At 45.9% G+C, this 25,788-nt stretch overlaps 1 protein-coding gene across 8 annotated transcripts in view; it reads left to right on the top strand.

Moving 5' to 3' along the window:
- The window catches only part of hoxb3a (homeobox B3a), a 59,196-nt gene extending 33,747 nt beyond the window's left edge, over window positions 1–25,449 (top strand). For 3 of the 8 annotated variants that reach the window (XM_015362321.2, XM_015362322.2, XM_069185720.1), the window contains exons 2-5: window positions 268–493; window positions 15,619–15,685; window positions 21,558–22,128; window positions 23,237–25,449. In XM_015362321.2, the coding sequence (XP_015217807.1) occupies window positions 21,666–22,128; window positions 23,237–23,991 (1,218 nt within the window). In that variant the 5' untranslated portion in view covers window positions 268–493; window positions 15,619–15,685; window positions 21,558–21,665 and the 3' untranslated portion in view covers window positions 23,992–25,449. Of the gene's footprint in view, window positions 1–267; window positions 494–5,079; window positions 5,374–9,948; window positions 10,032–11,549; window positions 13,470–15,618; window positions 15,686–18,469; window positions 18,555–21,557; window positions 22,129–23,236 lie in introns of those variants that run through there. The other 5 variants (XM_015362326.2, XM_015362327.2, XM_015362325.2 and 2 more) reach the window with 5 other exon arrangements.
- Window positions 25,450–25,788: the final 339 nt, after the last annotated feature.

Raw genomic sequence — 25,788 nt, 5'->3', positions numbered from 1 at the left:
CTCACAAAAGGCACAAACCACCACAACTTGTGAAATAAATGGTTTTGTGTGTGGCGTCAAATACAATATGCACCTAGGAATTCTATTCTAACCTCCCGAATCAAAGCTTCTGGCCTGTCCGTTTGAATGGGGCGAATAGGTTTCTATAGGACCCAAAGTTCACAGCCATTATTTGTAGACAGAGCTCAAGAAAAATGCGAGAATTATACAGAAAATCATTAATCACTTCTTTTCTTTAAATACTCCTTCTCTTCTATTGTTATTCAGCGGCAAATCTGGACAGACCTTCTGCTGGGAGAAGAGAGAAAAAAAGGGCTTTGGAAGACACGTGAAGATCCTCCTGGCTTTGTTGTGGCATTTTTTTCTCCGCTCCTCAACAAACTCGGGCCTCCAGCAAACTTTATTTTTTGATTTTAGTGTTTTAAGAGAATATCCTGCGAAAATGAAGACATTAGCCGAAGACTTCAGCGGAGAGCGGATGAGAGCGCCAAAGGTAAGGGCTCTGTTGATTTTATTTCTTGGGTTTTATTGCTTTATTGCGCTGCGATTTCACAGCACGGCGTTGGTAGCAACATTTGGCGAAGGAAAGGAAACAGGTTTTATGGTGTTGGCTTTGAAATCAGACTTCTGTAGCTGGGCTGTTGTGTATCTTGAATGGCTTAAGGGTGTGTGTGGGGTGTGGAGGGGGGGGGGGGGTTTGAGGTTAAACTGTGGACGGCAATCCAGAAGATGACTTCTCTGAATTCTGTCATCTTTTTTTATAAAGATTTTGGTGGGAATTTTGGGGCAGACCTTGGAAGCATCGGTCGGCCTCAGCAGGAAAATTCTCCGCGTTGGCGTCTCGCTGTTGTCTTAAAATGTCGATATTGTGACCCCTGCCTTGTACAGATTCAATGGTAGTTTATGATTCGATTCTCCACTTAAATGCTTCAAATTGGAAAGCCAGCTCTTTCTATGTGTTATATGGTAGAATGATTCCTAAGTAAGCTGAACGAGCTTTTGGTGAGACAAACGGTTTGAAACAACTCCACCCTGTTATGTTTAATACTTCGTGTGTAGGATTATATTTGTGTGTGTGTGTGTGTTTTATTTGTTAGACACTTTGCCTTCAATCACCCGCCGCCGTTTGCGCCACAAAGATCAATCTCTGTTTGGTTTCACAAGGCTGGCGAATCAAAGTGACGCGCTGTGCTTCTTGCGTGCTGTGGTTTAGGGTAAAAGTTAAGGGGAACAAATGGTACAGACACAAGGAAGAGTGGTGAAGAGAGAAAAAAAATCGATGTGTGGAACGGACAGCAGAATGGCCGGGTCGGGTTCATCCAGGGGCCACGTTTTCTAAGCGATTAGCTGCGTTCTGAAGTCACAGTCTGACCTCTGAAACCCTTGACCTCTCCTGGACTGGACACCGCTCTGTGTAACATTTTGTACATAAACCAGGACCCAGTTACTCATAACACCGCAGCCAGGGCCGTGTAACCCCGGGGCACGCTTCTATCTCTCCGCGCTGGACACTCGTGTAGCTTCCAGGGCCCGGGCGGGCGACTGTCTGGTTCACTGGTATGTTTGGCAAACACATGCTTTTTACAGTAACACTTGCTGACCACCAGCGGTTCTGCAATCACCGCCGCTCATCTGGGGCGAGTTAAGGCCGATACCAGCTCTAGAGAGCTGCGCTGCCCTTCCTCTCCCGGAAAGAAATGTAACGTCCCAGCACGCCGCACGGGCAGTACCTGGGTTAAAGAACGAACTCCAGCCAGTCCCAGTGGGTAGACGATATATATATAGATATACGCTGAGAACCGCGGTAGTGCGCCTTTTCTCGAACTCTTGCAGTAGGCCTACAGGGTCCTGCGTGTTGTGGTTGCTCGGCTCAGCCCCTGCGTGGTGCCCTGCATGCGCAACCCGGTTAAGGACACGAGGATTAATCGGTGGGTTTTGCCCACGCCTTCCATTGTGTCTCGCGGTGGGTCGCTCTCCCGCACCCTTGAAGACGCAACCTAGGCGCCTACCGTCGCGAGGTGCCCGCGGTTTCGCGGCCCCCGCGCTAATTGCAAAACAAATAGGCTCCACGTTTTGCTGAATTATTGTTCTGAAAAGCCGGAGAGCGGAGGTCAGAGGCACAGTCATATAGATATATTGCCTAGCCCCGTTCTTCGTGTGTTAATTTTTTTTTAAAGAAATGAAGAAGACACGGTGAAAGAAAAAAACAACAACAAAGAGCTCCTCTTACTACCCCCCTCCGAACCCGTCAGTGCACGCTTTTCTTTTCAGTTTAATAATTATACCAAAGAGACAGGGCGCTGGGTCTGTTCAGCAGGGCGATAATGTATATATTGTACACACGGTATACCTCTGAAGTCTCGGGCCCGGATATAAATAAATAGAAATCTTTGCTTCCTTTTCCCCCTCCAATTAGGGAATTAAATCTAGCGCTGGTAGTCTGTGCAACTCTGGGTCGTTAAAAGGGCTTTTGGCATGTGAAAGAAAATTAGCGAGGCTGTCCGGTCGAAATGTTCGCCCGAGCGAAAATTTCGTTGCATTTCGCTCTGTCTCCCTGACGGTTAAAAACGACCTTGTGTATTCTGGTTTTCCCTGCATATAATAAAACGAGTGATTTTAAAAAAAATAATAGTCATCGGTACAAGCGAATTAGCGAACAAACGTGCTTCGATTGAATGGGGGGTATTGTGGATTCGTTGGTGCTGTGAACCCCGTCGATTTTCACCTGCTGAGCGGCAGAGCCGGGCGCAGGAGGCCGAGGTAGCGCGGGGATCAGCCGGTTTGGGTTTCGCGTTTGCGCGGGTAGCAAAATCATTGAACATTAAAAATTTGTCGAGTAACATTTTGGCCACGATGAGTTATGGCTAATGTCAAGGACGGATCCGATTTATTTATTTATTTATTTATTTATTTTTTATTGGGGGGCGGTTTGTAACGATTCTTTCTAAATATTTGTTCTTTTGTCGTCACGGCGCTTCCAGAAGAAATCGTAAGTACGCGCGCTGAGGAGGAAGAAGATTTTGGGGCAGAGGCGGCTGGTATCTGGGAGGGTATTTCTCTCAGGAATAACCCGCTGATAGGCATTACTTGAGAAAGGATCCGCGGCACAGCGCCTGCTCTGTCAGATTTATGACCCCCAGTAAAAGCGTGGTCGCGCGGGTTCGTAAATCAATCTTCTTCCCTCTATATAAACCTACCCTTTTGTAAAGGCAATGTTTATATAGGCTTCACCCTTACCTGGGCTGGATATTTTTAGAATCTCTGGTATTCAGTCTTCAGTCAAACTAATTATTATTATTATTATTATTATTATTATTATTATTATTATTATTATTATTATTATTATTATTACAAATGGCAAACACTGAATGTTTTTTTTTTCTTCGGTATTGCGAAGACTCATATTCGATTCGATCTCTGTTTTTTAGAGCATTTCGATTTTTTCCTCGGGTTTTGCGTGAACCTCCGCGCTTATGAATCCATCCTCAATGTTAATAAAATACATGGTAGATGTTCATTTGATTTTGAAGGGATTTTCGTTCGTCACAAGCTTTTTTTTTTCCCTGGATTTATCGGTGCACGTTGTTTCGGATTTCTCGTAAAACAACCTTTATTCTCCCAGAGAAATAAACCGTGTTTGTTTATTTCAACTACACTATACGGAATCGTTTACTACTACTACTATTTTTATTACACGAATATTATTATTATTATTATTATTATTATTATTATTATTATTATTATTATTATTATAACAGTAGTTACAGTGTTAATTTTTATTTTCCTCATATTTACAAAACGGAAAAATTAAACACCTCCGAATTTTTTTTTTTACCTTTTTAATGATCGTTTGAATTTCGCCTTTTTATTTTCGTTGATAAGGTCTGGCGAAGGGAAAAGTAAGGTCGGCAGTGTAGTTGTGTAGCCCCCGCGTTAATATGCTGTGGATTGCTGCTGCCCGGCTGTGAATGAATTCTCTGCTCCTACAGACGGCGCTTTGTTAGCACAGAGGATGACAGTAAGGGCACGAGACATCTAAGTGGTCTCCGGGCAAGAAAAGCTGCTTTTCCTCCTGCTGTTGACTTTTGTTCTAATTGCTGTTGATACAGGCTACTTTTTAACTGTGCATCTTCTGTGTTTTAAACTTCAAGTCGTTTTTGCCCGTTTATTTATTTTTTTCCTGTGTGCCCGAGCGGTTTTTAGTCTGAAACCAGACCGCATAGCGCTTTCGCGTGACCTTGAGATTCGTCCAGAAAGACAGGCCTGTCCGTCCACCGCCGTCCAGTCCTATTGTTCGGAGTTCTAGGAACCAGAACCCAGCGCATTGTCCTAAACGAGCTGCCTGCAGAATTTCGCTGAGCTCCTCTCCCTTGTTATTGCGCCCAGCGATCCTACCTGTGCAGCACTACACCGTTCACGGATAAATTTTTAAACAAAAAAAAAATGTTATTTCTACTTCTAATTCAGGTATTAGAAATAAATGAATGATAAAATTATTATTATTATTATTATTATTATTATTATTATTATTATTATTATTATTATTATTATTATTATTATAACATAATTTGACTTCAGGACGAAGCAATTCTAATTAAATTTGTTTAGGGCTGCGCCCTGAGTACCATGAAATTGATCATTTCGATATTTAAAATCACAATAGACACCACCTTTGTAGGAGAAAAGAAAAACTAAACTACTACTCCCAGCCATAGCTCTATCGTAAGACTTCAGACTTGAAATATGCATTTATTCTGCTACTGACTTACTCGTTGTATAATATTGCAACGGCGTCGATAAAAAAAACGACGACTGGCTCTTTCAGTGGAGGTGGAGGTGAGAGAACACAATCATTTAGGAAGGAAAGAAAAAGAAAATGCACAAGACAGTGGAATGGCTTCGAAATGTTCCTCATTTAGTGTCATTTCGTCTATGATAATCACTTACCATGGTCCCTTTTTTTTTGGGTACCGACACAAAAAGTCTTTAATTTCATTTTTTGTACGAATGCAAACGCGCTGTGCTCGTTTTTTTTATTATTTCCGTGTTTTTTTTTTTTGGGGGGGGGGATATTGTGGAAGTGCAGAGCTGAAGCAGCGCTGGGTCAGAGTGGTCCCGCGAGCGAGCATGGAAGGAGACCCCCATCCCCCCTCCCGGTCACGTGATTCATTAAATAATTAATGCAGAGGTTGCAGAATAGATATGTATTCGTCAGGAAAATCTCAGACATGGTCTCCCTGTGTCTGACGTGAAATTCAACTGTCCTTTTAAAAACAAGCCTATAGCCGAGAAAAAAAAGAGAGGGAGAGACACACACGGAGGCTGCAATAAAACAAATTTGGAAGGCAGAGTCACACCGTGAGCTAAGATATTGTAAGTATCATGAACAGGGGGATGGCTACAGCCTGCAGCGCCTGCTGTGAAGTTCTCGGTGTGTCCATGTAAATGAATTATTTGTTGTTTGTGTTATTGTTGTAAATGTGACAAAATAGCCGTCTGATCTTCCATCGCTGTCGTGTGTTTGTGTCTTACTCATTTTTGTAAGCAGGGATCTTGCCAAAAGAGTCTCTGCATCCCATTGCTTTATATGATTTGGAATATTATCTATATTTTTGGGACCAGATTCTTCTCCTCGCTGTCTCCCCCTCTCCCTCTGCTCCTTCCCTCCCTCTCTCCTCTTGATTTATAGCGATATGTATGTCGGCGGTACCGCGGCTGCCATTGTGTGTTTGTGAGAGAGTTGTGTTGTTTATGGCCGTGTCCTCGATAAATCATTTCTCAGGGAAAATGATGTTCGAGTGATGATACTTGGGAATGAGGAAGAGCTTCCGCGATCAGCCTCGTCGCCGGCTTGGCCGCTGTAGTCTGTAGCTCTCTCTCTCTCTCTCTCACTCGGATGCAGTTGATTATTGTCGACGATTTACAGTAATAGATCAGCCGCTAACGCGAAGGCTCTGTAGCTCGGGGTCTTGAGTTACAGCGGCTGCGATTACCAATTAAGGAAAGATTTGTTTAAATTTGGCAAATCGGGAACGCCTCGTTGGCATACAAATCTCGTAAAGAACGGGGTCTAATCCGGAAAGTATAGCTCGGGGTTCAGCAGGATAGCATCCATTCTCCAATTAAAGCCGAGCTTTCTCAGGTTTTTCGTTAGGGCAAAAATCAGTCTCATTGGAATACAGCCCTAAAGGAGGAGGTCTTCATAGGCTCAGAATTCAATTGTTTAACCAGAACGAACTGAAGGCAAAATAGAACCTAATAATCTCGTTTTTTAGATACCGGGATCTGCGAATCGGGGCATTTACATTTCCACTGTCGATTTTGTTTTGTGTGTGTTTTTTTTCTTTCCAAGGGAATTTGTTTTGACAACAATGCACGTGAAAATGTGTGTGGTGCTATAGTTCATTGCGAGAGCCTAATTCTTGGGGAGGTTCAGGTTTGGAGAGCATTTCCAACCCACACACACATTCATTCGCCCGCACACGTACTTGAGCCATTTTCTGTTTGTTTTGCTTTGCGTAGAAATGACTTTCTAGAGAGGAATGGAGCCCAGATACGCGAGCTATGTGTGTGAGTGCGTCTTGTGGTCTGTGGATCTCCGCGCACTTCTTGTGTGTGGTGGGTGCTTAAACACCGAAACCGAAATGTGCTCTTTCGGGTCCTGTGGACAGCAAACGCGGAGAAGGGAGAAGTCCCAACGGTTCGGCAGGGTACAAGGAACGATAAAAGAAACACCTCAGACGTCGATAGTCTTCTTTTAAAAATAATTAAAAAAAAAACTTTATTATAGAGTCTTAGCGTTCAAACGAGCCAGTGGAAACAGCCATATTCACATCAAATACAGACCAAACGAAATTCACATCATGCGAGACAAGGGAACTTAAATAATCCTGCTCAATTAAATATTAAATAAGTTCATAAATGAAATAGTCCCAGCAAAGACGCAGAAGCTGTGTTAGCTTTAATTGGCTTCCTTTAGGTTGTCCTTGAAGTTGGGTATTGGTTGCAGAGGGAGGCTGGCTACGCTAACCGCTCTTTCTTCGGACCCCTCTTCGGTTAGTTGAGCCTGGGTGTCAGACAAGGGGTCCCGGACAACCGGCGCTCGAAGCGGTCCATTCCCCTGTGTAGAAAAACAGGAACAACTCCGTGACTTTCATCAAATATTGATGCACGTAGCAGCGAGTGGCAGAATGTGTATTCTCATAATAGTGAGTATTGCGGGGCTCTTTGTCAAAAACAATATCCTCGCTCGTTTGAGAGGAAAGGAAGGGGTTAAACGAGAGAATGTTGTCAGAACAGAAGACTTAAGATGATAATTCTGGGGAAATATGCATGCTCTTTTGGAATACATTTTCGTTTCCCAACTTCACGTGAATCGGGGATATGTCATATTTGTCCTTACTAACCAGTAGTTAGACCACAGTTGTATATGCTGTCTTTCTTTCTGTGTTTGCATCACCAAACTGGCAGTGCGAGACCATCAGCGCGGTGAAAGACGCGGAAAAGAAGGGTTACAACACCGAGAAACGGGGAGAGTGATATTTTCTGTTGTTGTTGGTGGGTTTTTTTTTTCTGTTGACAATGGCCTTAGTGGAAACTGACGTTGAATTTAGAGTCCTCCGATTATTTCTGAATCCCTAAACTAGCCGGCCACCCCGCATGCAGGTCTAAAACGCTCTCCTGCAGAATGCCTTGTTGCGTTGCAGGAGGACCTAGTAGCTGTTTATTCGTTTTGCTCGCGAATTTATTCGCGAATTTATTCGCTCATTCTGCTCTGGCGTGCTGGGCTCTGTTCCTTGTCGTTTAGAAGAGTCCCTGGCAATCGAAGACGGAGGGAAGCACTGAGCCCCGAACAGGACAGCTTCTCCAGCAGCCATATTTAATCCGTCTCGATTTCACACACAGACACCGCTGCTGGGTCAGAGACAACTAAGAAGGAGAAACCGAAGCTCCTTTTCTGTTGTGCTTCTAGTCACATTGCTTTGTCGTTTTCCGTGTCGTTTTCAGACTGAAGTCTGAAAACAAACACAAACAAAAAAATAGAGAAAATCAAACACACGCAAAGTCGGAGGATTTAATCGTGTTTTGTTTCTCGTTTAGTTCAGAGAAAGCTCCTTCCGAGCTCCCGTAAACAATGGTCTCTTTTTTGACTGAAGCTGCTTTTTAATTACAGAGACTTTCGTTCGCCTGCGACTAATTCGCGTTTTGTTTCTCTCTCGTGCGAGCGTCGTGTAAATATATATATACAGGATATTTCTGATTTTTCTGTATTCCAATAAAAAACAAAACAGACGACTGACTAGGCAGGACAAAGCCCGACCTTCCTCACAGCCGGTAGCACCCAAACGTCAAATTCAACAATTAAAACATCAATGCAGAATACGAATATATGTGTGGGTAGAAATTATAATGTCACCATCTTAACGAGAAGCTCATTTAATGAAACCATGATTTATAACACAACACGCGGAACCGAAAATCGAATCCAAGCTTCTTCTTTTTTTTCAAAATCGAAAATCCTGATAATACATTCATTATAGGCTGCTGTTCCGAGAAATCCCGTTTTACAGAGAGGAACGCGGTTAGTTATAACAGGAGAGGATGAGGGATTGTAAAGACAGCGCTCCCGTTGGCTCGTCCTATAAATTAAATACACATTTGTCTGAGCTAAAATAACGTGGCGACGCTGTAGAGACTCGAGCTTAGTGCCCCTGAAATCCGCTTCTCTTCCCCAGTTAGGGCGTCTGAACAGATCGACCACAAAGAACAGAAAACGAATTCAATGAGAAACCTTTATTTCACGGTTTTTTAGAAGGCAAATAGCCGATATGTCACTGAATACTTGTGAAAACACTAAATATCGTAAATTCGCTGATAAATTAATGGCAGTACTTCACTCTCTATTATTTTATTATTATTATTATTATTATTATTATTATTATTATTATTATTATTATTACTATCCAGATGTTTAGTCCGTAGAGTTACTTCCCGGCTTTCTGATGTCGAGGTGATTACACGTTTGGGAATAAATCAATATCGAGCCTCCTGCTAACTCAGACCGGTCCGCGTGGCTGCTCGTGGCCCGTGCTCCACTCCGGGCGAAACCGCGCGCGTGAAACCGAGAGGCTGTTCGGCTCTCCAAAGTGCCGAGGAGGCAGAAAACGCGGTTTTTCTCCGGCAGAAAATTGAACAAAAGCACGGGGAGAAAGACCAGTCCTTCTCTGGAGCCTCTTAACTCCACAGTAAAGGTGACACTGAAGAGCGTGAGACACAGAAGGGTCCGAAATAACCGGCGTTGGCTTATTAGACCTATTAACTGTCCCATGCATAGTATTAGTAGTAGTGTTAGTGTTACGTTTGCATGGAGAACACCAGCTAACAAAGAATAATTTTACCAAATGCAATGAACGCATTATTTGCGCCCGCAGAGAGGTCCTGTTCAGCGACAGACGACTTACACTTTTAACACTCTTTGTCTTCTTCAGTTCACTGTACGAATTGCGTCGCGTTGAGCGTTAACGACGAACCGCGAGTGTCGGAATGAAGCGCGCTGAGGCTCGCGGGGTCGCACGAGCCCATCTGGCCCGGGCGTCCGCGTGCGCTCCCGGATCTCGCCACATCCTCATTGGACTGTGGGACCCAAAGCCTCCTCTGCCAGTCCTCCCTGCCAGACCTCACACCCTCCACAAGCACAAGGGCAGCGGAGAAGAGGAGGGGGTGGGGTGGAGGAGAGAGATCCAGGGGTCCGGTGCTTTAAAGTGGAGGAGTGTGGCGCACCCACACCTACATCGGGAACAAACAGCGCGGTGTCGCCAGGTCGGGCCGGGGTCGGGTGCGTCGTGGGCCGTCCTGTAGTCCAGTGAGGAGGAGCCGGACGGGTCGGGGGAGACGGGCTGCCTCGTCTATTCAGTTCACACGGCGGCACGATCCACGCAGTAGGTCCGGCTCGGAAATCCGGCGGCTGCAGCAGTTCTGACTGATGCTCCGCCAGCCTCGCTCGGGACTCTCGGTGGTCTGTCGGGAGGCAGGTAAGGTTTTCCAGCTCGTACTGGCTGCCTGGTCTCCAGGCCGCTTCCCCTCGTACGAATTCCAGCGCCGTGAGATATAATTAATTACCCGTTGTGTGACCTATGCAAAGGCGCAACCTTAGGTCTGCGCGGACTATAGCAGACTTTTTGTCTTCCAACAGATTAAGATAGATGCCTTCAAATAGGTAACCGGAGGAGAAAGGAGGCCCGTCTTCCCCCTGTCTGTCTCTCCTTTCTGTCAGCTTCTCCCTCTCTTTCTCTGCCTCATTTTCTCCCCCCTCTCTCTCTCTCTTTCTGCCTCTGCATTACCTCCTTTCCTCCTGAGCTTGTAAAGCTTTAAAAACCGCGACAACTACTGAAAACAAAAACTCAACAACTTTTCCCTCTTCTGAAAGTTTGGCCTGTGTCGAGAGAGCCGCGGAGAGGAAGGCGCTTTGTTAGGGGGCTCTGAATGGAACTGTGAACGGATCTGCAGGTTAGGTGTAAAAAAAAGAAGATGTATCTGAACATGATTTATGACCCTGGGAGGTATTGTTTACTCTGAGCTGCTCTCAATTTGGTTCGGCGATTCTTTTTCTATGAAAGTCTCCCAAACCAATCCCACATGTCTTCCGTGTGTCTGGGCAAGGCTGGGGTGAGCTAAACCCGATCCACGGCGTCTGACAGACCCCCAGAAATCTCCCCACCTCTGGGGCAGGTTGAGCAGCGAAGGGCGACCCGCTGGCCCAAGCGGTGCCGCCGCCGGTAGCCCAGACGGGCCCTCAGAACGCCTCGCCCAACGCCACGCTGTTCTAGGTGTGTAGGAGATGGATTTGTTGTTTATTTCCATTCATGGGGCGTAACGCAAGCAGCGCAGTGCACGCCGCCACACTTGCAGGCTCGCACACAAAGGCTGCTATTATTATTTTTATTGTTATAGTTCAAGTAGGGAGCTGCTTCAGCAGGCATAGGCTGCAGAGGGACAGGTAAAGGCTTATTCCAGGCTGAAAAGAGAAGAAAGGAAACACAACGTTTCGGCTGTGGAGCCTTCTTCAGGTGTGAACGAAACGTCGTTTCCTTTATTTTCTTTTCAGCATGGAATAAACCCGTTACCTGTTCCTTATTATTATTATTATTATTATTATTATTATTATTATTATTATTATTATTATTTGGGTTGGCATTAGTAATAAGTGCACACCTAGGGTGCCTCAATAGATTCACATACCGTAGAAACTGTACAGAAGGACTTTGGACGAGCGCCACGCTGCTGGTTCTCCGCTTGTGTCTGGCAGTGTCAGCTCTGAACTCAGCCCACTTCCGACTCGCCTCGCACTTTTGTTGAAAGAAAAGTTTTACAAATTGCATTCCGTCTCCTCAGGCAAGCAAATTGTCACAGAGCTTCGCCCGGTCGCCAGGCCGCCTTGTTTTAGCAGAAAATTGCTTTGCATTAAATTCCCCCCCCCGAGCCTCCCGAATCAGTTTCGGTAACCCCCCCCCAGCGAAAAATGGAAATTCTGACCCAGCGGTTTGCGCGTGGAGGAATAAGAGACTGGGAAGAGACCGCAAGACCCTAAGTGGCTATAATTTAATTGATTTTATCATAAATCACCAACAGGAAGGCGCAAAGTGAAGAATAACTGGAGTAAATTGTTCCCTGTGTGGGACTGCGTTAGGTTTGGCAGCTCTCGATGTTTTGCATATTTCCTCGGGATTGCTGTTACTTCTTGGCTACGCTGCAGTTCCCCGGGGAATAAATAAATATACATGTAGAATTTAACTAGGGGGTTAAAGATAAATATAGATAGATTAGAAATAAACGAAAAAAAAAACAATGTATGACTCGTGTTGCCCTTGATTACTCGCCTCGGACACAGATAGCGCCATTATATGCAACGAAACATTGGAAGTGCAGTTTCAGTGGTTTTTTTAAATTCTGGTTTTGTGTCCAGTTGGCACTTTTCTGTCCCTGGAGCAGAGGGCAGCCTGACCCCAGACCCTCCCGGCTCCCCTCAGACCTTTGTATCCATCTCTCCTGCATTGACTGTCTGTTAAAGATTACCGTCCCGGGGCCCTTGCAATTAAAAATTAACTCTGACTGGGCCCGGCTGGAGGAGGAGGGGGAGCTCCCTGTCAGGACTGTCCGTTTGCTGAGAAGCGAGCCTGAAAGATCAAAGTCCTTCTGCGGTACCTATGGATCAGGGGGATCAGAGATCCCGGGAGGACCTAGTGGGAGCTAGCATCAGCACTCCACTCAGTACAAAGTTATTCCTCGCCGGTCAGAGACGGAGTCAGGAGTGCCTTTTTACCAAGAAGGTTCACATGCGAGAAAGTAACATCACCACCGCCCCCCGCCCCCCCCCTCGCCCTGCTGTGAAGTCCAAATGAAGCTCTTTCCAAAGCCTTCTTGAATTACCGCGGTTGCAATCTTTACAAGTTAAAAAAGAATGAACTGGATTTGTAGTTAAATAAGAGCGCCAGGCAGTTAGCTAGGCTCTGCAGGACCCGATATTGAAGTAGGTCAGTCCAGCGAGTACTTTTAGCCCTGTGAGCGATGGGGTGCCCTTGCCCTCGGTTGCGGCTGGCAGGAAACCGCGAGAGCTTGAACTGAGGAGTTTTAATTGTAATCCCGGGATCTTTAGTAGCAGGAGAGTCTGCGTGGGTGTACAAGCCAAGCCCACCGCTCTGTTCTCTCCAGTGGGAAGCGCAGAACCTGTGTTATCACTGATATTATAGCCGGGCGACCTGGTGTCTCTCGCTGTTCCCTCCCTCTCGCTGCTTCTGAACTCCGGCGTGTGGAAGTCCTGTGTCAGGTCGCGGGGATGAGGAATAGGTGATGTCTGGGCCGATTTCCTTCTGAAGAAGAGCTTCGCCCGCGTGGATTTCTCCCCCGCTCGGCGTGATATGCAGCTCGAGACACGGGATTAGTGCCGAAGCTCAATGAAGACTCACCTTTGCAAAGAGATGGCAAGACTATATGGAACATGTCTGGCAGGGGGAGTGGTGTGGCCGTAGAATATTATGAGGAGAGCGAAAAGACAAGACAGCCTGGAAAAGGTTCGAACTCCCGAAAGTTTATCACGACTATTGGGGTTTTTTTTTTAAAAAAAAATGTGCTCCCCACCCCAAAAAAAAGTGTTTCATTTCCGAATTCCCTTTAAAACGAGCGAATGTTGACGTATGTGGGTCACGTGAGCGCATAATTCCAGGCATTATTTTGGCATTTGGATGGAGAGGGCCTTGTTGTCTCGCGGGCTGTGTTCACCCCAGCCACTAACTCTGCTATTAACAACTGCCTGCTAATAGACAACTAATGTGATGAGGCCAGGATCGCGGAGACCGCTTGCTTACGGGAGACATTATGCGGGTTCTTTGAAAGCCTGGAATAACGGGCCGGGATTTTTACACATATATTTGGAGGCAATTCAAAAGTACTTCCGCTGATTGATCATTAATCTGGTGAGTTATTACTCGTCTACGCAAAGGTCACTCGGAGAAAGAGCTCCAATCTGTCAAACGACGGCAGGACAGGCTGCGTTCTTATTTATTTCTGCGTTTTTCGGTGCTTTTTTTTTGTTTTTGGATGCTGCTTGTGCTCCTGTTTTGGCGCTGCTCAAACTTTGCCGCGGAACGGTAGCGATTTATTTGTAGTCGGCAGGACTCCGAGAGGCGAGAGAGATAAGGGCGCTTGGTACTGTCCTTTCACAGATAACGGCAAACTTGGCAATAAAGTTGGAGAAAACAGTTTTTGTGTGTGTGTGTGCTCTCGGCTCTGTGATTGTTTTGACGATGTGGTATTTTGGAGTTTTATCTCGGATATCGGAGCTTTGAACTTTGGCGAGGATAACAGTCGGATTTGTATCGCGCCGGGATTCGTCATTTTGTGCCCTGTTTTAAATTGATAAATTATGCATGAGTCTTTTGTTGGAGCCGTACAGCAATAGACGTACCGGACTCTTAACTTTCTGCGTTATGTTCGATTTTGCCCATTTAGGCGCCGGCTAAATCTCCTTTCGTTTGCTTTATCGGCCGATTTGGTGCAGGACGGGATGCGAGTCTTTCAGGTTGCATTGTTTCCCGTTTCCAAACCAAACGAAACAAAATTAGGTGGTCAGTCGTCCTGCATGATGCGTCCCCCCCTCTCTTTGTTCTGCCGGGTACGGCTGAGAGCCGGGCATACGTGTGCAGTTTGTAGGGTTGGGGGCTTGTACGGGTGGCAGGAAATCTGTGTAAAGGTGTTAAAAAAGAACAACGCGGAGACCGAGAAGCTCGGCGGACTGGTGATGGAGAGGAGCCAAGCCAGCGTGTGAGTGTGCGTGCAATAAAATAGCTTTATAGCGGTATAGGCCGCAGTACGAGGGAGGTCAGGGACTCCTTCGCTTGATTTATGTGTTAGTGCAGCTGTCAGGAGCCGGGAGAGGGAGGCCGCTCAACATTTGTATTTTACTTTAATAAGCTGATATGCAAACCACCGCAAGCCACTCGATTGAATATCTGCACACTCTCACGTATATATATATACAGGCTTGTCCTTTGCCCTCGGTTATCTCCCCACACTCGCAGGCTCACGAGTATGTTGTGTGTCTCCAGAGTGGGTCTTACTTTTCCAAAAGGGTACCAGGGTTTGCAGAAAAGCTTGTGTTTTAAATTACGCCTTTTTTTCTGGTCTCTCCCTGCCACGTTACCTTCAGTCTCGAGTCTGTTTAGAACTTACATTTGGGGTCAGTTTCATTGTTTTTAATCTGTATGTTGTTGGTGTTTTTTAATTCATTCGCTTAATTGCTTTTCCCCCGTTACTACGCGTTTCCGTGCCCATTCTCTTTAATTTCGTTTCAGAAATAATAATAATAATAATAATAATAATAATAATAATAATAATAATAATAATAATAATAATAATTATTATTATTATTATTATTATTATTAGGTATTTATTTATTGCAAGGCCTGGATCTTTTGAAATAACGAATTGTAACAATGACCTCTGGATTACTTTTTAAACGAAATTTCCTTAACGAGGTGTAAATGTTTATATTTTTCGTGTGGTGAAAAACACGGGATTCACAAACGAGAGGACGGCTGCCGGGGCTGTTCCTCGGGAGAGCAGAACATATAGAATTGCAGAAGGAGATATATCGTGCTGGCTGATTAACTGTTTCCCCCAAGTACGCTGTTAAAACGGAAACACGATTTTTTTTTTAAAAAAAGAATAAACCAAACGGATGTGAAACGAAATATTTATTATTATTTATTTGAGGTATAAATTGTCCAGGCCAGGACAATGTGCCAATAAACGTTACACGAGAGCAGCAAGAACCGTCCCTTCTTGGCAACGATGTTTTACAAAGAGAGACACCGTGTCGCATCCTTTTTAATTGTTGGATGGCACCGTGACCCAGATGCGAGATACATTTAAATAATTTTCGATTGCATCCCAGTTATACCTGTAATCCTGAGCATAATTTAGGTTAACGATGCCTGTCGAATTCACAAGCTTTCCTGTTCCTTCCGAGTTCGATCTTTCGCTGGAGGTCGCGTGGAAATACATTTCGATTTCCCGCGACCTCTGTGATCGAATCTGTGTCTCTTTTTTTTTTGTCTTTTCTAGTTCCTACACACCACCGAGACACGTCACTCTCGTTTAAAATCTTTGGGTGACAAACGACACAATTTCGGTAAGTCATCGGCTTTTAAAACAACAGCAACAGAAACCAACCCGAATGAATGTGTGAAAGAACTTTTCCGGGGTCGCGCTAATAAGAAAATAACGAGCTTGGGAGCTTTCAGATTTTGAGAGTCTGAGGCTTATTTCGTTTTCTGTTCTTTCTTTTCGACTTGCTAAAATGAGAAAATGTTTGGAGAATTATTCTTTTTATTATATGAATATCTAAAGTGTTCGAAAATAATGAGTCGCAATGCTGGCATGTGTGCTGTGTATAGTGGTACACATTGATGCCACTATTTCTGCTATTTCTGGTTGGCTAAAAAACTGACTGTTGTGTGTCTGAACCATGAATGTTTTACTCTTTGGTGCAAAATACTGTGATGAAAACTATGGTTTCTAAAATATCAGTCACACGTATTTAGGCAGTGTGAGGGGGAACTCACCTATGGGCTAAACGCAGAGATCCCACAGTCTACAAACACACAAAGCGATCGAAATAAATATTTTGGAGTTAAGGAAGCAGGTGTTATTTCCATTATGCAATTATATTTATTCTTTTAAAAACAACAACAACAACAACAAAGTTACAGGTGAGATCAGGGTGTTTTTCTTTGGATCTTAAAATACTGTTCGTTCCTTAAACAGTATTCCCTGGTCGTTTCACTGTATTTAATGTTACGTAAAATATTAAATAACATAGCACAATATATTGAATATAGAAAATATTATAAAAATAAGGTTGACTATCAACACGTACAGTCGCCAAATGAGGTAGGTAGTGATGTCCGGAATGACTGGGAGTTTTCATTTCCTTACACACAGATGCATAGCGTTCCACATACCGTAAATTACTGACATATGTATGTCATAAGGCTGGTGGGACTCACAAATCATTTTTGTAATGAGACAACTTTTCTGTTTATATATAATAGCCATGTTATATGTTCAGCGATTATTCTGCCTGTAATAAATGAAAGAGACATCAAATAAAACATGACAAAATAACAAACAGCAGGACTCGAGTGCTACACGGCGCCGTGTGGTTCTACTGCTCTGCAGCCTCTCAGTGGGCTGTTCGGTAGCCCCCGGTCCGTCCGTCCGCACGTTATAATCCACACTGCAGGGAGCAATTTAACACATCCTGTCCGACTCGTCCAAACCCACTTCCCCTGGCTCCTCCGAACCCCTTCCTGGCCCGAGTTCCTCTTCTGCCGCAGTCCGTCAGCAGTCACCGGCAGCGCTGGTTAATCCACACCCAGTAGCTCCTGGCCAGTAGCTCTTCTCCTCCTGTGGGGGAAATACGGTAGACTGAAAAGGGTGTTGGTCTTTATTTCTTTCTATTTTTTTTTTTAAAGATCAAAAGGGATTTGTTTTTTGCTGGGTCATACTTTTCTCTCTCTCTCTCGCCTTCTTCAGCCACATTTGCGAAATCGCAAACAATGCCGCCCAGAGACAAAAAACAAATGTTGCAAACTCCTAAATTTTTCCCCCGCTCTTCCTCCCACGCCGTTGCAGATCCCTTCTTTCCAGTTACCTAACACGGAATGCATCTTTTTAAAGTTGCTGTTTACCGCTGCCTAGTCTGCAAGAAGTCATAAATCTTGCGTGACCATAAACGACAAGGGGTAGCGTCCTGAATAATCAAGCAGAGAGAGAGAGAGGGGGGGAGAGGAGAAGAAAACAGCTCATATAAACACCTTCGTGCTTTCTTTCGCTTTTCCGTGGCGAGCTCCTCTTCCTTCTGCAATTCCTTCGTTTTTTTGTCTGAAGTGCAGATTTTCTTTTCTCGTCCAACGGGTGTTACCCCCACCCCCGACCGAAAAAAAAGACTGTAAAAACTTTTAGCACCGTCTCGCTATCAAAGTTTTTAAAAGGTGGTCTGTTGCTCAGACTTGTCCCGAGCTGTTAAATATCACAGATTGCTTATCGTCTCTTCTCTATCTCGCCTTTTTTTTCACTCCTCTTTCTACATTCTCTCTCCCTCTCTCTCCCAGGCCCTGTAACAGTCCGCTTGTTGTCTGTTCATAGAAAAAGCAACAACTTTCCCAATCCCTCCCTCCCTCTCTCAGGCCGTGCCTTAATTATTATATGAGACTGAGGTGTGGGCTGAGATACTAACCCGGAGATAGCGGCGAGTCATGCAGGAGAGAGCGGAGTGAAAAATGCTTTTGGTAATGGAATATCCACCAGAGAGGCGAGAAACTTGAGACTTCACTCTCCACAAAACAATATTACCATAGATTGACACCTAATTCTTAAACACGTGAATCAGAAAGCACGGGCGTGCTTGCCTCCACTGTAGGCCTGTGTCCACCACGTTTGCAATTAGCATAATTTTTCACCAGTGACGCTGTGTTTGATAAGGATTAACACTCCAGCCCGGTACTCTAAAGGCAGCCCCCCTTTCTGTTTTTAAAGAGCTGCAAAGGGCCCTGTGTTGATGGAGCTACAGCGATAACAGCCACCAGAAATAAGGCAGAAAACCAGCCCGGATTACTGTTCGCCGGCGAGACGCGGGTTCTGTTCGGATTATGATGTTCAGTTTGGCGCGGTGAAAGGAAAGGGGGAAAATCCGAGGCCATTGTTATCACTGAGCAGGGCGTACCAGTCGACAGGGCAGCCAGAATCTCAGTGCCTGTCCATTCGCAGCCCCGAGCCTTCCACAGATCTCTGATGCTGTGCCGTCTCGCCTTTCCAAACGGAGGGATTCTGAGCAGCACACCCCGAGCCGGGGTGCAAGCAGCGACCGCACGCTGCCCTTTTCCTATATTCCTTGCGATTTTTTTAAAAGGAGGGGAGAACGCTCGCTTATTGATTGCAGCGAGGCTGGATGTGAAAATATATTATGCCTGCCCGTGCTTTCCTCGTCAGAGGCTAAGGTAAGCTGGACTCAAATAGGCTATCAGTTTGTGAATGGCGGAGTGTATGTCCTAGTGATTTATGACCATATGACTCCAATCTCGGTTCAAGAAGAGTTCACAATGCTTTAAGCTTCCTTCCGCGACGCAACTGCTTTCTCGTTTTTTCCTTGCATCTCCATCCGAATGCTTTGGTTTTACTCTAATATTTATTTGCAAAGCAACGGGGGTTGGGAATCATTTTTTTGGAAGTTTGTTGGTTTTTTTGGCTTCCTTAATATCAGCGTTCTTTCAGGACAGAAGTAGCGCCTCTGTAATTCAAGATTCCGTCTCCGCTTTTACCCGGCGTGTTTTATTATATACACGCACGTATATGTCATTTTTAAATATGTAAAAAATAATAATAATTGAACGTCGGTTTCGATGTCGGAAATACAGAGCGTGTTAACGCTGACTGGAGAGCACACGCAGCCTTCATTTGTTTTCATTTTCTCGTCTCAAAACATTTTCAATATGGAGGTATGGACTCTATTTAAACGGCATTCGTTTCTTTCACTCCATGTACAGGAGCGACGTTTGGCAGGCAATTAAAAAAAAAAAGATGTACACGTTCGAAGTCAAGAGCTGAGAGATCGGAGGTCGTTTCTGTGTTTCGCGGTGACATTACTGTTCGCTGTTAACAGCCTTCTCGTTGGCCACACCGCCACTATAATCGTGTTAAAAGAAATTCAGGAGAAACTTTGTTATTGTCCCCAGCACAGGCGGAGAAAAGCCCGTGGCCCGCTTGATTGCAATAGGATATAATTTAATATTTATTATTCCTGCTGTGATTTTTCAAACAATTCCTTGGAGTAAATAATTAGGATTCCGGCCGTCTACGGGAAAGATAAATGACCGACATTTGTGACGTGTAGCGAGGTTGAAGCACAAAAGCTGGACCTCGGGCTCTCAGACACAGACACACGGCCTTCGATTGATCCCCTGCGCTCTCCTGCCCCATTATTCAACATTTTGTTTTCTTCCAATATTTAAACGCTGTTTTACTTCGTGTTTTTTTTTTTAATTTCAGGAGAATTTCCGCCGTTCGCTTCTGGGCCACATTTTAATTTTTCATTGTGTTTCCTTTTTCTTTTGTTAAACAAAAAAAAACATGCAGCATTTCCAAACCCCTTAATAAGACGCTTCGTTTATTTCTAATGCAAGTGTATCATCGGTTGCTATGTACGTTTTGTTGTTATTCGGAGAATTCGGTGTCACGTTGGTGAGGCTCGATGGTTATTTTTCCCTTGCTGGCCACAGTGCTAGCTGAATCCAAAGAAAGGCTATATCGGGACTATTCCATGAAATTATTTTCATTTTCCCATGTAAATTCCCGAGCTGGACCAAGCCAGTGTTTTGCATGGATTTAGCAGCCAATTAATAAAGCATTTATTTCTTCTCCTTTGAACACGTCGTCCTATTCATTGGAACAGTGTTATGAGCGAAATTAATTCAACGGCTTTTGTGTCGTGTATTAGTATTGCTGTTGATATTATTGGCTGGGAAAACGTTTTAAACGATTTTCTTATTTAACTGTTAGCGGTATTATTCAAGTCTGCTGGCAGTGAAAACTGTAACGCCAAAGTTGATTGTGATGAATAACTGTGGTAATAAAAAACAGATTATTAATGAGGAGGCGCTTAGGTGCTGTGACTGGAAGAGGGGAGGTTTTCATTGCGTTTCGGTGAACCTGGGACCATCCTTTCGACAGACCGGCCCAGCTGTTTAGTTTTATATCCCCCAGGGCCGCGGGGTCAAATTAAAACTTTGTGTTTCGCTCCCAGCTTGTGGGTATCGGGGCAGAGCCGGATGGCCAGGTGCCGCGGTGGTCGAAGGGGAGCGACCCCGGCCTTCCCTCGCCGCCTGGCGGGGTCTGTACCTTCGGTAGGAAGCGTCGAGGATGGCAAAAAAAAAAAACACACAAAAACCAGGCTTTTGCCCGACTGACCTCTCATGCATCAAATCGCAGAGCAGCGGCCGAGACTGTCTATTGCACCGCCCGTCTTTCTCTGCACATCAGGAACAAAGTTCCAAACTCGAAATGAGGAGGTTCAGGCGCCGGTTCTTCTAGTTTTCAATGTTTCCCAAATACGTTGTGTTGTAACCGGAGAAAAAGCCCCCCCGCCCCAAACAAAAAGCCTAGAGCTTAACATCGATCAAGACTTTCTGCGCTAAGGCCCTTTACAAACCGATCGTTCTTTTCTTTAAACAGGATTCTCCCCTTAGACGTGTCAAATTTATATTTTAAGAATTTGTTGTTGAGAAAATCGGATGTATTTTTCTCCGTAAATACATGAAAAAATAAAAATAACCAGCACATTCGATATGCCCTCCTCTTTCAAAAGTAATAGACAGGAACGGGCATTAATTGTTATGGTGTGACTCTTTAAAAAAAAACGTTCTTTTGCTCATAAATCGTTGGAGTCACCCGGCGTCATTTCGAACATTTCCAGGCGAGTTTATAACATTTATCCACGTACACATGTTTCTGCTTATTTGAATGAAAACGAAGCAGATGCTACAGCGCCGTCACAACCGCAAGATATAATTCGTTTATGTTGCCGCTTAGGAAAAGGCGAACTCGCTTCCAAAGAAGCTTGTTTTTATTGGAACAAAAAAAAAAACCTAAAAGAGGAAAAAATATAAATCATTGTAAAGCAAAGGGAACGGTTAAATAATAATAACAACAATAAGATATTGCATTACCCACAGGTCTCAGTGTACTGTACAGGGAAGATAACATTTAGGACACACAAAAGATGTAATCGGCGTGTTTTTATTTGGAAGACGAGTATGAAAGAGCCCCGAGCTTATTCGTTACTCTGCCCAACATGTGTGCCGGCGAGAAAAGAGTCAGCCGTCAGAGACGGGCATCTGCGAGCCGGGTTTTTGTGGAAACGGCTATTCATGTCAGGAGGCTTTTCAGGGGCGAAGATGGATTCGTGCCCGGTCCGGCGTTATCGTGTGCTTCTTCTAACCTTTCAGGTCAGCTTGCAAGAGCCCGCTGGAGAGAGACGGTCACGTGACCCCTGGGGCCAATGTTCTTCCAGAAGGTCGTCAGGACCCTGGTAGCCGGTGCAACTAATTTCGGAGATGCAGAAAACGACCTACTACGACAACTCGACACTTTTCGGAGGCTACTCGTACCAAGGAGCCAACGGCTTCGGCTATGAGGCGCCCCAGCAGACCTTCCAGGCGTCGGCCCACCTGGAGAGCGACTACCAGCGATCGGCGTGCTCGCTGCAGTCCCTGGGCGGCGGCGGCGGCGGCGGCCCGCCACACGCCAAAGCGAAAGACCTCAACGGGAGCTGCCTGCGCCCCAGCCTGCCACCTGAGCACCCACAGGCCCCCCCCGTCTCCCCTCCCCAGAACCCTGCCAGCTCCGCCAACAGCAGCTCGGCGCAGCAGCCGGGCGGCAGCAGCAGCAGCAAAGCCGCCGCCGCCGCCAGCAAGGCCTCGTCCCTCCCCCCCAACCCCAACCTCACCAAGCAGATTTTCCCCTGGATGAAGGAATCGAGACAGAACTCGAAGCAGAAAAACAGCTCCCCGAGCGCAGGTACAGCTCACGGGGTGTCCTTCCCCCCCCCACCTTCCTCGCTTGATTATGACGGGGTTGTTTTTTTTTTTTGGTACCCGATTATTTTTCTACCCCCTTTCATCAGTCGAAAAACGGTGCAAACCAACGCTGTCTGGTGTCCGAAGAGAAACGGCCATGGAGCTAAATCCTGCAAGGCGATAGGCGTTTTCTTCTGTTTATTTTTGACACAGACTTAGGTAAAGGAGAGGGGGGGGTGGATACCTTTGGTGTTGCCACCACTTGAAAACCGGATGCTGTAGTGTGGGTTGTGCCTCCAACACCACAAATGATGTTGCTACGGCTATTTAGAATCATAGATATCATAAGAGGAAAACTGTCAACGTAGAAGACAAAAAGGCCTCCGTTCATCACGCGTGGACTCGCTTTTAACTGGTTTAAATGTGGTTCCGCACCTGTTTGTGGAACTGGGTGGCACCGAGCTGCCCGCAGAGGAAGAATCACACTGCACTTCTCTAATAGATAAAAGGCTCTGTTATATATGAGCTCATCACTAGTGTTAAGATATGCAAATGCCCTAATTCACCCAGCTGCCCCCCCCCCGTAATAAACTAATTTTGGCATTACCTACAGCTACAGCGCTAAATATAACAGGAGAGGAATATAGCTAGAGATCTATTTATAGATATGACTGACGTCACGCACATGCAACTTACATCGCAGGTGCAGGGGAGACCCATTCGCGTGCGTCTTGCACGTGGGATCTCACCCGCGCTCGTGCTGGATAAATAAGAGACATGGGGCTGATATAGCGCCTTTAAAAGCCATCAAGTCAACTAGATGCGCGAATACAATATTGGTGCATTGCAAGGGGCTGGCGTTTGTTTTTAATACAAATTAATCGCAGGGAAAGTCGTTCCAGCTGCGTTATTGGCTATAGGGCGAGCGAAGCAATTTACATACACCAGGTCAGCGGTGGGGCGCAGATCTCTTAATAAACGCCACTGTTATGAAGAGGCGACAACTAATATAGAGGGGTTAAGTTTCCGTGCCTGTTCCCTAGTTTATTAGGAAACGATGCATTCAATTTCTGTATGTAGTAATTATCTTTTATTTCATTTCCACCCAGCGGAGAGCTGCAGCGGCGAGAAAAGCCCCCCGGGCTCGGCCGCCTCCAAGCGCGCGCGCACGGCCTACACGAGCGCGCAGCTGGTGGAGCTCGAGAAGGAGTTCCACTTCAACCGCTACCTGTGCCGGCCGCGGCGCGTGGAGATGGCCAACCTGCTGAACCTCAGCGAGCGGCAGATCAAGATCTGGTTCCAGAACCGGCGGATGAAGTACAAGAAGGACCAGAAGTCCAAGGGCATGGGCTCCTCCTCGGGGGGGCCCTCGCCGACGGGGAGCCCCCCGCTGCCCATGCAGTCCTCCGCGGGTTTCATGCACTCGATGACGGGCGGCTATGACGCGCCTTCCCCGCCCGCTTTTAACAAGCCTCACCAGAACGCCTATTCCGTGTCCACAGCCTACCAAAACCCCATGAAAAGCTGCCCTTCCCAACAGAAGTACGCCAACACAGCGCCAGAATACGACCCCCACGGTCTACAGGGTAACGGCAACAGCTACGGAACTCCTAACATCCAGGGTAGCCCGGTCTATGTCGGCGGGAACTATGTGGATTCCATGGCGGGCTCCGGCCCGACCCTGTACGGCCTGAACCACATGGCGCACCACCAGGCCAACAGCATGGACTACAACGGCGCCGGGCAGATGCCGCCGAGCCAGCACCACGGACCGTGTGACCCTCACCCGACATACACCGACCTCTCAGCGCACCACCCGCCTCCGGGCCGAATCCAGGAGGCGCCCAAGCTCACGCATCTGTAGCAGGTTTGGCACGCGAAGGGGACACTAACACGCGGGGGCGCCTGCGACGGGATCGAGCAGCAACGGCAACAGCAACGGAAAGATCCAGTGGTTTCTCGTGTCCCGCGAAGCGTGGAAATTCGGATGGCTTTTGTTTTTTTTTTTTCATTTTAAAAATAAGCGAGAGACAGAAGAGTTCCACACGTTTTCTTTTCGGTTGACGTGCAATTGTACGTGTGACGTACCCCCTGACCACCCTTTTTTTTAAAAAAAAAACAAACAAAAATAATTCAGAAACGGGGTAAGACGGGGTAATTGTAGTCGGTTAACCCAATAAAATCCGCCATATATTATATGTATATGGGCCGTGCCGCTGTGCGTGTAGGCTTTTCAGCACAAAGTCTCCTCAAGGTGATTTTGTGGTGTGTGGGGGGGCTTTTTTTTAGTCTTTCTGGTAATTTCCAGTGTTTTGTACATCGTCGCCCAGACAGAGGTTCCCAGCTAGTGAACGATCAGTCCCTGGCACCAAGGAAACCACTGGATTGTCGGCTCTCGCTTTCTTTCCTTACCTCTATCCTCCAACGTCACCTTAACTCACCCTCCCCCTGCGCCCGCGCCCACCTCCACGGATAGCGAGAAGAGAGGCGAGCAGCTCAAACTTAGTCTTCAGCACAGCGTCTACAAACGGGAAGCTAAGTTCACGCGTCACTCCCCCTGCCACCCCCACCTCTGCCCGTCTTCTCTGCTCCGAGACCCCACCTTTCTCTCTGTCTGTCTTTAGGGTTCACTTACATGAGGTAGCACCAATGCAAAACAACCCCCCCCCCACCTTTATCTTCTCTTGACTTAACGTGAAAACAGGGTATATTTGAACACAATGCGTGCCCGAGGAATGAAGCAGAAGTGAAGATGTTTCGGTTTTCGCTCGTGCTTCTTGTCCCGGCATCATTGTTGCACTTAGAGTTTACATTTTAATGGGTAAAAGAAAATAATGAAACAACTTATTTTCGAAGGAAAGACCTCCAATCAGCTCAATCGTGGCCGTCTTTCTATACGTGTGTTCGAGTGAACATTCATAAATATATATATTTATTTGTTATAGCCAGTTTAAATATTTTCTTTTTTGTATTATTTATCCCCCCCGACATTATGTATTTATATCAAGAAAAAAAAATGTACTTTTTTAGTATTGATCTGTTACGAAAGACGTTGTGTTCATGTCATTGTAAGCAAATTTCTTTTAGTTCTTGTATTCTAGGCAGATGAGTGGTTTTATGTCAGCCTTGTACATATAAATAATGTAATGAGTTATACTGCAGGCATGAGGACGGACCCAGACTGTTACTGCATAGTGGCGAATTAGAAGTCTAGCTTAACTTCCTTTTCGAAAATCTCCTTTTGTTCCTGGTAGTTACTTTTCCTTTCCTTGCTGAGAGTTGTCTGTTGAACAATTCTTTGAATAAAATTTTCTGTTATTCATTTTTTCTCGTCTTTTACGCGTCTGCACGATGCACACGCCGGGGGAATCACGACACGGTTTCTCTCTCTCCCTCTCAGACAGACACACACACACAACTGCGGTTTCAATTTGTAAGCTCAATCCTCCTCCTCCTCCTCTCTCTACCCAGAACCGCCGGCAGGGAGCCGGAAGTGCCTCGCCGCCGTGGGTGGGTCACGTGCGCTTCAGCCAAACACTGGCTCGCTTCTGCCAGGGATGCAGAAGGCGGGCGAGAGAGAGGCACTGATTTCTCCCTGGTACAGGCCTGTCCACCCTGAAGATGTCCGTCTTCACACATCCTTGTGACCGTGGTGTGGTGC

Source organism: Lepisosteus oculatus, chromosome 28, assembly GCF_040954835.1.
Source record: "Lepisosteus oculatus isolate fLepOcu1 chromosome 28, fLepOcu1.hap2, whole genome shotgun sequence".
Lineage (NCBI taxonomy): Eukaryota > Metazoa > Chordata > Actinopteri > Semionotiformes > Lepisosteidae > Lepisosteus > Lepisosteus oculatus.
Note: the sequence above shows the minus strand (reverse complement) of the source record. Positions and strands in the feature narration are given on the sequence as shown.